We start from the raw sequence: 12023 nt of genomic DNA on the forward strand, positions 1-12023 counted from the left end.
AAATAACCATGCTAAGACTTCCCACCAATCCAGAATGGAAGGCTCAAAATAAAAATTAGGTTGAATTATAAAATGTAACGTTGTAGGTCTTCACATCTGAACGTATAGACTGAAAATCTTACCTGCTATACTTGCCATATCACTAAAGGTACCAAAGAGACTAAGAATCATGAGAACATTATGAAAAGCAGCAAGTCCCCTGAAATGAGCAACTCAGTATACGTTCAGACTCTGAATGTGAAAAACACAACCAAAATTTGGTCATGATTCAAAAATGGGAAGTAGCATATATTTAAAGTTATAGGGATAATTTAGAGCACTTTTTAATGGATACTTGATATAGTGTTTCTTATATTTTTCCTCTAAAACGCTGCTATTTAAATTGATGGTAGATCTTACAATTCATGGCATTTTGGAAGTGAGGAAAAAAACCTGGTTTCCATCATTTTCAGGAGTTTCAGCTGTCAAAATCCTACCCGTCAGCAACCAAAGTGTCAAAAATAAGGGATTTGTTAAATAAATTGTATGACATCTATATAATGGAATGCAGTACTTATAAATGGTCTCATGGAAGAATATTTAATGACATGAGAAAAAGTTAAAGTTAACTAAGTTTTTAAAAAAACCTCGTGTGTGTGTGTGTGTGTGTGTGTGTGTGTGATCTACAGGTCTGCCTCCAAGGTGCCTCTCAAGCCCTCCAACCTTTAATGTTGTCCTTCAACCTAATAGCCAAATGGCACACCTGAGATCTCATCTCATACAACTCTTATGGGAGGTCTATCAGGTCCTCATATGGGCGACCAATCATTCGAGTTTTCCCAAGATTAAGGGGTTACCTGAGATTCCAGGACTAACACCAACAGCCCTGGGCAAACTGGAACAGTTAGTAACTTTAGTCAGTGCCCTTCCTACAACGTGTTGCTGTACTGTCCATGAGCAACTTGCCTGGGCTCTTAGCTCCCCTGCTGCTGAGATCACCTGCAGGACCTAAATTAAAACCTTGAGGTAACAGTAAGTACAATATATATTTTGTTAAATCACATTGAATCTGGAACACCATTTGCAGCACTTTCCCCAGGGATCTGTACTTAGCCCTGTACCTTTTTTTCAGTATTTCTGTACTTTTTATCAATGCAAAAGACCCCGTTAAGAAGACGAAAGACAAGTTACCACCTGGGAGAAAATATTTGCAAGCCACATAACCAACACAGAACTAGTATCTAGAATACATAAAGAATTCTCACAACTCCACGATAAAAAAAAAAAAAAGCATGACGTTTGACTGAGGAGCATATACAGCTAGCTAATAAGCACATGCTTAACCATCAGAGAACTGCCCGTACCCTGCTCTTCCCATCAATCTTTAGCAAAACTCCCCAATTCTCCTGAGGCCATGCCCAGTTTTTTTTCCTTCTCCCAACCCAAGCCTGCCTTCCCTGATTTGGTCCTCTCTACATATTCCTAAATTAGCACTGCCATCTGCTCCATGCTATGGACCTTTTCTTGGTGTCATGAGGAAGGCCATCCTGGGGCAGTCATATCCCACCAAGTCAGGCCGGCCACTGAGAAGGGAGGTCAGGCAGTAAAGGAAGAGGGACTTTCAGGCAAGGAGGAGAGGGACAGACACAGCTGGGTGCAGGCAGAAGGATCTTTCTGGTCCTCCCCTTATCATGCCAGAGGCCACCGGGTCCTTTCCCCTCCTTTCTTCTCAGATTGCGTTTGTCTGTTCCCTAAGGAGTAAAAAGCCTTCACCTTTCAAATCAGTATCAAATGTGTCCCTTAATGGCCGGCAAAATGACTTCTAGTTATTTCACAGCCAAATATGGCTGGTTAAGGGACAGGCCAAATTATCTACTGCAGGGGGCCGGGGAGGGGCTGGTGTGCGTGTGTTCGTGTGTGTGTGTGTGTGTGTGTGTGTGATCCATAGGGACAGATACACCCAGAATTAAAACAGTGGAGGGCGGAGACCTTCAAGATCCTTTGACACTCCCAGGTGGAAACCAGGTCGGACATACATCCTGCATGGACCTTTCCTGCCCAGCCAGGATATCCTGTGTTTGTCAAAAAGACTGCACAGGGAGGCCCTGGCCATTGTCCTTCCCGAAATCTGCTAGTCAGCCCCTCCCCAGGCTGCAGCAGCCGCCCCAGGGCAAAGGAAGAGTAACTCTGGAAACGGTGTTATCAGCATCCTCCATGGACTTCCTCACCTCCTCCCCAGCCTCGTTAGCCCCAAGCTCCTTAGCATCCTCAAACAGAAACCTGGGAAGCTGGGATGGGGTCAGCGCCCTGAAGCCAGCCCTCTCTCTTTTGCCAAGACCTGCCTCTGCACAGCCCTAAGTGGGCAGCCGAGGGCTGCAGCTGGAGTCCTGAGCCCATGATGGAGCCGCGGCTGGGGCCTGAAGCTGCAGCCCTCCACCCGGGCTGGCCAGCCCTGCTGCTGTGGGTCTCAGGCCTGAGCTACTCTGTCTCCTCGCCGGCTTCTCCCTCTCCTACTCTGGTGCCCCAAGTCAGAACCAGCTACAATTTTGGAAGGACTTTCCTCGGTCTTGATAAATGTAATGCCTGCATCGGGACATCTATTTGCAAGAAGTTCTTTAAAGAAGAAATAAGGTCAGAATCTCAATCAGATAACTCTGAGGGGCAAAATTCTGTTCCCTTCATGTGATGATGTCCAGGAGTTTCTTGAAATCAAGTCAGGATGTAATTTATGAATTTATGGGTGGGAGCTGAAGCAAAGCCATTTAATCATAGTGGGAATGAGTTAAAGTTGGGATGGGAAGGGGGTAAGGCGTAAAGCCAAATTCCAGCTCTAAATGCTAAATCCAAAGTTTCCTTTGGAAATGGTAGCTTAAAGTTTTAAAGTTTTCTATGAATGGAGTAGCCTGGGACTATTGAGTTTACCAAGTTCATTTCTCATAGTGGGAAGGAAATAAAATTTATAGACAGCTTACTATGTGACAGACAATTTAAAGCTGTTTTTATTTTCTCCTCACAACAATCCTGGCAGTTAGTGTTTTGCACTCATGATTCAGATAGTGAACTGAGACCTAGCAAGGTTCAGTGACTTGCCCAAGGTCACCACCTCATAAGTGGCAGATCTGGAATTCAAACCGAGGCACTTTGCTCCAAAGTTTCTGAACAAGTTTTCTGCTATGAGATGTTGCCTTGATCAGAGGAAAACCTAAGTTCAGTAAATCTCAATGCACCTGGCTCTCACCAAAGAATAGTACCACACTCTGGAATTCAGGCCTGCCAACACACAGTCGATGTGTTGGCCTTTACTTGGCCTTTACTATGGCCAAGACCCAGCACGTGCTGTAATGGAATTGCTATAACTCTGGTCATTGCCCTCCGGGATATCAGGGAAGGGGAACGGTGTTACAAATAACAATAAGGCTTGATCTGATGCAGGCCAGAAGTGAAGTGTAAGGGACCTCGGGGAGGTCCAGGGAGAGGATATTAATTCCAAATGGGGACTGGAGAAAGGCTTCTCCAGGGGAAGGTGTTCTGAGCAAGACCTTGAAGGATGAGCTAAAATTTAGTGGGAGGAGAGGGGCTTAAGTTAGAAGGATCAGCTTGAGCAAAGGCCCAGCGGTGTGGGAAGAGGTGAGAAGTCTTAGTGGCTGGAGCATGGGGCACATGTGGAGGCATGGCAGCAGGAGGAGGTTGGAAGGGTCAGATGGGGCCAGGGGCCTTGAATGCCATACCAAGGAATTGGGACTTAACCTGTGAGCCAGTGGTCTCCAGCCTTTTCAATAGACCCTTTGTAATAGGCCTCTTCTCTTATGCCTTCCCCCAAGGCCCTGCCTCTGGCTTGTAAGATTTGATGACTAAGCAGAAGGCATTCATTTATGATAATTTTATTTCCAATCTGTATTAACCAAAGACATATTTGAGTATTCTACTAAGTTACTAAACAGAAATAACAAATAGAAAATACCAACAAAAAGAACTTCTTTTGTGAGATGGTAGATGTTATAGGGAGTGGATGTGAACTTTTCCTATTAGACATTTTTAAAAAATTTTTATTGGAGTATAGTTGATTTACAATGTTGTGTTAGTTTCAGGTGTACAGCAAAGTGAATCAGTTATACATATACATATATCCACTCTTTTTTAGATTCTTTTCCCATATAGGTCATTACAGAGTATTGAGTTCCCTGTGGTATACAATAGGTCCTTATTAGTTATCTATTTTATATATAGTAGTGTGTACATGTCCTATTAGACCATTTTTTAAGGCATTTTGAATGTTAAAAAGTTGAAAGACCTCCAACTGAGGAAGCTGTACAGCAGGCAATGGTGAGGATGTTAAGTAGGGTGGGGACAAGATGAGGCCTGTATTTTGGAAAGATCTTCTGGAAAGCAGTGTGCAGAACAGCCTGGTGATGCTGGCAGGGGCTGTCAGACCAGTTCTCCTAGTCCAAGAGAAAGATCATTGGGAACAAAGCAGGGCAGGAAGGATGCAAGTCAGTTCAGCTAGAGAATCATTTTGTTGATCAACTCGATGTGACAGGAAATGAAGATGTTGGAAATGAACTCAAGATTTCCCACCTAAGAAATGGGATGGAGAGGACCAAAAACACAGGGGAAGTGGCACTGATTCCTTGGAGAAAGAAGGCAGTAAGAATATGGACATATTTTAAGATAAGAGGGAGGGAAATTAAGGGATTCAACTGAGGAAGAGCTCCAGATTCATATCCTCCTCCAGATAACAAGAGTGTATGAATATTACAGTCGGCTCTTCAAGTGGAAAGAAATGAGGTTTTTCTCATCAGTCAGGTAATGACCATATTCAGGAAGCATTTCCCCAAACAGGTTTGTGTTCCAGTTGAGTTCAGGATATTACTTCAGCTCCCTCAGAATTCATTTTCCACGTGCGCCCGCCTGAAAGGGAAGTGTGCAGATCCAAGCAGGGAAACACCAGGCGGGGCAGGTTGAGGTTTGGAATGCTTCACGTTGAGAAATCACATCCTCAGCACAAGGAAGCAGCGAGAGGTAGTAAGTGGCTCTGGGAACGTGGACTTGTTATAGCCTTTTCTCTACATTGTAAATAGTATTTTCCTTATTTTAAAAGTGATATCTCTTTATTTTAGAATTTTCAGGAAATATTGATTAAAGCAAGCACAAAATAAAAATCACAGACAATTCCTCAAAATGTTTAGTTAACATTTTGGTATATGATCCTTACCACCTTTTTTCTAAGTATGGATTAAAATTTTTTCAACAAAAATGTGATCATACTGTGCATACCCTTTTGGAAACTTTTATTTAACCATGTATTGGAACACCTTTCCACATTAACTATTCTTCTCCACAATTTGATTTTTAGTGGTTTCGTGGTATTCGATTGCATCAATCAACCATAATTTATTTAACTAATCAACTATTGTGGGGTAACAAGGGTTTTTTTTTCACTTTTCATTATTATAAACAGTGCTATGTTGAAGATCCCTGTGGCTAGACTTTTATGCACATCAGTGATTAATTCCTGTAACAAATTCCTAAAGGTGAAATTTCTGGGTCAAAAAATACAGTGAATTTTTAGGATTATGAGATATATACATATATATATCTCCAAATGGAGACTTCTACCTATAGAGTTTACTTTTTGCACACTCACAAGTGTTTACTATTACTATTATTTTTATTATGGATTTCTTCTCAGTTGAGCCCTTTTTGCAGGCTTCTTGCCCGTTTGTATTTCTTCTTTGCTAAATTGTCTACAAGTTCACATCCTTTGCCTCTCTTTCCAATGGTGTGTTTGCTCATCGTTTTTGTTCATCTCCAAACATTTCTCCACTTTTTTTTTTTCCACTTTTAAAACTGGTCATAATGCTACCTTAGGAGAAAGCCCATCCAAAACTTTCAGATGTTAGACTGAAATGCTATAGCCAGGCAAGCATTAGAACTCCAGTCCTGGTCCTCAATAAGGATTGGACAATGCTTGTTGTTCAGCAACAAACAGAGGGTGAGCTCCCCGGGCTGGCTGGGTAGGCTGAAGACACATGACTGGTGGAAGGATGTCACCTTTCCTTCTTTCCCTATCTTTTCTTTGGCAAGAATGGTAATCATGAATCTGATGCTTCCCATACACAACCAATGATCTTTGACCATTAGAATGTTTTCAGTACCAGTTTTCCATGCATTACATGTTGACTTTCAAATCATGAATGAAAAAGTTAAGGGAAACTAGAAAAATGAGTCAACCTGATTTACATATTCTTCCTACTGAATATATCCTTATATATAAAATTCTAAGTGACCACCCCAACTGGCAAGTTCTACCAGGATCTGATTGATCAGTATTTGCATATGTGCGAGTAACAGGTAAGGTGAAAGTGTGGGGTATGGGGTACTTAATGGCAGTATTTCTGATCAGAATCACTCCTAAGGGTTCCTCAGCTCTTACGAGGATGGACGTCTTACCTTGCCTTCCTTACTGTACCCAAATGGCCTTACATCCTCACCCCTCATTCCCAAAGTCTTAAAGAATGTTTAAATACTTCTGAGTGGTGGATGACTCACAGCAAAATAAGTAAATCATTAAGCTTTTTTTTGCTTTCCCTTCTCCCTTGCCCTTGTCTTTCTCCTTCACCTCAGAAGGTGATAGTAATTACTGCTTTAACTCACTTCCTCAAATGAATTCAGAGATCTTGAGAGCTTCAGGGCCCCAGAGCTTAAGGCAAAAATATCCATCTACACATTCAATCCTCCATACATGCACCCATCCATCCATCCATTCACCCATTCATCCAAGCATCCCTCTAGGCATTCTTCCACCCAACCTTCACTCTGTGCATCCCATTCGTCCATCCCTCCATGTATTCCTCTACTCACTTAACCATCTGTTCATTCAAATACCCATCCAACCATCCATCCATCCAACTAAAATCATTGGGTACTAACTTGGAACAAAGCACTCTGCTAGGCACTTAGTTACAAAGTTGAAGGAGGCCCAGTCCTGGCCCTGAAGGAAGACAGAGACATGAACCAATGATTAAAGCAGAGTATGAGGACTATACAAAATGTCCTACACAGGATGTCATGGGAGCATGTGGGAGGGAACCTATCTCAGACTGGGGGGATGAGGGAGTGAGAATCAGAAGAGATGATACCTGTCTGGGGTTTAATGTGTCGGGTAGGGATTATCCAGGGAGGAAAGAGAAAGTGTCTCAGATAAAGGGATCAGCATATAACAAGATGAGTGGAGGCTCAGAGGCCCAAAACAATACAGCTTAGCCAAGGATGGTCAGTGGTTTGGTGAGACCAACGCAAGCTTGTGAGGGGAGCAGCAGGAGATGGGCTTAGGAAGAGCCTTGTGAAGTATGAACTGTATTCTGAGAGCTTTGGAAAGATGCTGGATGTTTTAAGTGTCCTGAGGGGTAGAGAAGAGGGAAGAGAGGCACGAAATATTTAGGGAGGCGTGGCTACAAACTTAGTGTTTGACGGGATGCAAACACAAGAAATATACATTCTCGTTCCAATGTTATCACTCTCCCCTACACCCCCAGCCTGCTCTCCATGTTGAGGAGCTTGCAGGGATGGGACCACATGACATTTATTCTTCCTTCCAGCTCTGGGAAACTATGATCTTGCTTGTCCATCTTTTAACCCAGTGAGGAACTCAGCCAGGGTCACTACAAACATGCCCATGATGTCAGTTCAGAAGGAAGATTAGAACTCTGCCTCTATTTTGTGGTTTTCCAAATTCTAGGATATTAACATTTTAGTGAATAAACAGCAGGGCCCATTTTCTCACTGACATTCTTCAGTTTAATAAAGTAGGTAATCAAAGTTGTAAGAATATTCATTTGTTTCCCATTCAGCATCCTAAAGTTATTACCATTTGGAAAGGGGGAGAAGTGTGGCCTGTAAACCTGTTTATTTGTCCTCAGTTGGTCCTCATGGGACACCTCAAGCCATGGCTGGACATGCACCGGGATCCATTACAGTCACCTGCCAAGTCAGTGCTGTCCTTTCAGTAGAGCCTCCTCAGAAGGTGGGGACAGAAAAAGAGGACAATGAGGTTATCCCACAGGGTAGGGCATCCGTCTCCATGCCATCCCCACAAACTGGGAGACAGAGACCCCTGAGATCTGTCCTCCCCTGCCACTAATTTTCTATGATTATTCAGACAAGTCATCTTCAATTTTCTCATCCTCAAAATATAATGGACAAAGTGAGAGGGTGGCATGGGCATATATACACTACCAAGTGTAAAATAGATAGATAGTGGGAAGCAGCCACATAGCACAGGGAGATCAGCTTGGTGCTTTGTGACCACCTAGAGGGGTGGGATAGGGAGGGTGGGAGGGAGGGAGACGCAAGAGGGAAGAGATATGGGAACATATGTATATGTATAACTGATTCACTTTGTTATAAAGCAGAAACTAACACACCATTGCAAAGCAATTATACTCCATAAAGATGTTTAAAAAAATAGATAACCAACAAAGACCTACTGTATAGCACGGAGAATTAATAACCTATAAGGAAAAAGAATCTGGAAAAGAATTAAATATATATATATACATATATATATATATATATATATACATATATATATGTATATATATATATATGTATATATATATATACATATATATGTGTGTATATATATATATATGTATATATATATATATATAATGGAAGGGGGACAGGGACAAAATCATCTTTAAGGACCCTGCTAGCTATAACTCCTAATAATGTTACCCGTCTGTTACCAAGCACAAATTCATAAAATAGATGATAGAGGACTAAGTAGCAGCAAAGTGGTTTAGAGTACAAGCTCTGGAGCCCTGAAGGTTACTTCCTCCAGTTCCTGGCTGTGTGACTTGGAGCAAATCACTGAACTTCTCTGTGCCTCAGTTTCCTCATCTGCATGGTAATAGCAGTGCTGACCTCATAGGTTTGTTGAAAGGTTTAACTGACTTAATGCACATACAGAGTTCAGCAAAGTGACTGCTAAAGTGATTCATAATGTGTATCGCTGTTATTGTTATCAAAGAGAGCCACCTAGTTGTAAATCCTTAGTCACAGTGCCCTTGGGGAGGGGTGGTTTGAACCCCCATGAACAAGAGTAGCTACAGGAAACAGGCCTGCCTCGGAGGCCTAGGCCCTTCCTTATTCTCCCAGTGGGGAGGATCATTTCCCATGGTTGTCCTAAAAATTCCAATAGAGTTGATTCCTTGCAAGTTTTCGGTGTCTGGTCTTTCTAAACAGATCTGTGGCAATGTCCTTGAATGGAATTCTTTGTGCCTACTTCCACTGCAGTTTGAATGGTCCTGCATTGCAGAAGGTACTTACTGACAGTTTCTTAGAGCACCTTCTTTGAAAAGCTTTCAGTCTAAGAGTCTTAGTTACCCTAAGAGGGTAACTGTATCATATAAGTGAGAAAACAATACAATGTAGGGTTTGGAGCTAGTTCCTCCAAAACTCATTATCATGAGGTCGCCCAGTAATGCCCAATAATAAGAATTTAAAGATTCTTATTGAAATTAAATTAAAAGCAACAAGGTCCTACTGTATAGCACAGGGAACTATATTCAATATCCTGTGATGAACCATAATAGAAAAGAATATGGAAAAGAATGTATATACACGTATAACTGAATCACTTTGCTGTACAACAGAAATTAACACAACATTGTAAACCAACTATACTACAATAAAATAAATTAAAAAAATAAATTAAATGTATAACATATAAGCCTAATTTTCATTTGCAGTATAACCCTCAATTATTAATAATAATGAAGAGACACATTTTCTTAGTACTTTTTCATACATTAATCAGAAGGAGATTGAACATTCTTCCCTGATGGAACTGTCGGCACACAGATGGAGGAATGACTGGAGAAAAGGGTCAAGGTGGTGCCTAGAAAATCAGCAAATGGTAATAGGCCAGTGCCTCTCCCCTGGGGAGGATTCCATTGTGTGGAATCACACCTCCTGGATCCCACATAGCTTTGAATTTGGTGACCCTTTAGCAGCCACTGTTCCCTGACACTTGGTTGGTACTGATAACTTATCTGTGGACTGAAAGCAAAATTGATGGGGCTTTTTGGGGTTGGATATGAAGAGGCAGTGCCCTCCCCAGTTCAGGACCAGAAGCCTCTTCACGAACTGTGGTTTCAAGACCCAGCCGTTGTTCACAGAGTGGGCCTTTGCTAGAACCAGTGCAGCGAAGCAGGAAGATCATGGGTTTTTCTAACAGGCAGCCCTGAGTTTGCATCCCTGCTTAGCAACATATTATCTGAACTTGCAAGGCACTTAAGCTCCGCAAGCCTCAGTTTCCACATCTGTAAAGTGGGGATGGGTTATTAGGAGAATCAAAGGTACCAGCATATGTAAAGCTGCTGCCTTCATGTGGAGTAGAAGTTCAGAAAGCCATGGCTAGCCCTTCTGTGCCATTTGGATGAAAAAGATAAAAGTTTGGTTTCGGTATGCAGATCCCTCACCTTTTCTGACATCACATATACACTTCCCTAAGTTTGAGGAAACACAAATAGTCCTCTCACAGGAGAGCTTGGAGCTTCCCAGTCTAAGGAGAAGAAATGGATCAGAGCAGATGTTCTCCCCCATCTCCCTGTCCCCGGGCTCTGCTGGCTCTGGCAGTGTGGCTCGTCCCTGCTTAGTCCCTGCTCCCTCTCTCCAGCTCCCAGGCTGATCCCCAAAGGGCTATTCTTCCAGGTTTGACAACTGGCTGGCCTCACGCCTTGGACTGATTCCCGACGACTTGCCTTCTTACCCTGTAAATTACTCGGATGATTTCAAATCCTGGCGCCCCGTGGAGATCTCAAGGCTGGTCAGCAAACACCAAAACGAGATCTCGGACAGGAGAATCTGTGCCTCCGCAGCTGCCCCAAAGACCTGCAGCATTGAGCGCGTTCTGCGGAAAACAGGGAGGTTCCAGAAATGGCTGCAGGCCAAGCGCCTCACACCGGACCTGGTGCAGGTGAGAGTACTGGCCCCGGGGGTGGGGAGAGGGTGCAGAATCCGTTCCCAGCTCACATCTCAGTCTGGGCAAAAGGAATTGTAGTCTGTCTAAAGTGGGACAAAACAATGTCATGTAACAGCATGGCTTGTGACAAGACAGGAACTAAACAGGTTTAGTTATAGGGACCCTTCCCATTGTCATTCTCCATTCTCTCTGATATGACTCTCAGCGACTCTTTGGAAAACAGTTCCCAGCTCCCACCTCTGGTCTGAAGGACGGATGACCCTCACCAGCCTTACCCCACCCCACCACAATGTTTGCCAACCCCTAAACGGGGACCGTTCTTAGAAGCTCCCATATGCATACCGTTTCATGATCCAGAGACCCCACTTTGAAAATCAGCTTCCTCTTTGATCTCCCACCATGAAGAAGAACCAAACCTGAGTCACTGCAAAAGCAGACTCTGATAACACAGCTCCCTCCTCCCATCTGAGAGCTCCTACCCACTCCCACGAGTAGGCTGCCTTCAGAACTTCAGCACGTTGCCAGTGCCATCTTATCCTGCATTTGTCCCCTCCTGCACTATCACCACTGGTATCGTGTTTTTCATCCGGACCAGCACAGTCATGTAACTCCACACACATCCAGCTGGCCCCTTGGGGCAGAAGATGCTGCCTCAAAGGATTGAGGAGCCACTCACCTTCAGCAAAGATGAGAGAGGAGAGGCTCACCTCAGTCTCCCTGTCATGATGAGGCTGGAGGATTTAGCATCCCTCAGGGGCATGCCAAGTCTGTTTCTTGGACTCTCCAGGCCATTAGCCCCTTCATATGGGCACATAAGGCTGCCTGGGTAACTTCTGAGCACTAACAGACCTTCCTTTTGGTCTCTTTGAGATGAGCAACCCAGAACAAAGCAGAATCACTGGTCCCTGCATATCTCGACCACGTGGCAAGACCATGTGGCTTTATTCTAAAGTCGTGTGGAAACTGCCTTGAAATCAAGAGGCATCGAGCTGCTGGTGACATGGCCATCATCTGATATTGAGCTTTCCAATGTGGTCCTTTTGTACTCTGCACTTTA

General features: G+C 43.4%; 1 protein-coding gene across 2 annotated transcripts in view; it reads left to right on the forward strand.

Annotated features, from left to right (window-relative positions):
* Positions 1-12023, forward strand: part of DIPK2B (divergent protein kinase domain 2B) — a 70455-nt gene that overhangs the window by 22070 nt on the left and 36362 nt on the right. Inside the window, exons 1-2 of one of the 2 annotated variants that reach the window (XM_060001967.1) lie at positions 2351-2610; positions 10696-10960. In XM_060001967.1, coding sequence (XP_059857950.1) covers positions 2375-2610; positions 10696-10960 — 501 coding nt within the window. In that variant the 5' untranslated portion in view covers positions 2351-2374. Of the gene's footprint in view, positions 1-2350; positions 2611-10695; positions 10961-12023 lie in introns of those variants that run through there. The other variant, XM_060001968.1, reaches the window with a different exon arrangement.

Source organism: Delphinus delphis, chromosome X (assembly GCF_949987515.2).
Source record: "Delphinus delphis chromosome X, mDelDel1.2, whole genome shotgun sequence".
Taxonomy (NCBI): Eukaryota; Metazoa; Chordata; class Mammalia; order Artiodactyla; family Delphinidae; genus Delphinus; species Delphinus delphis.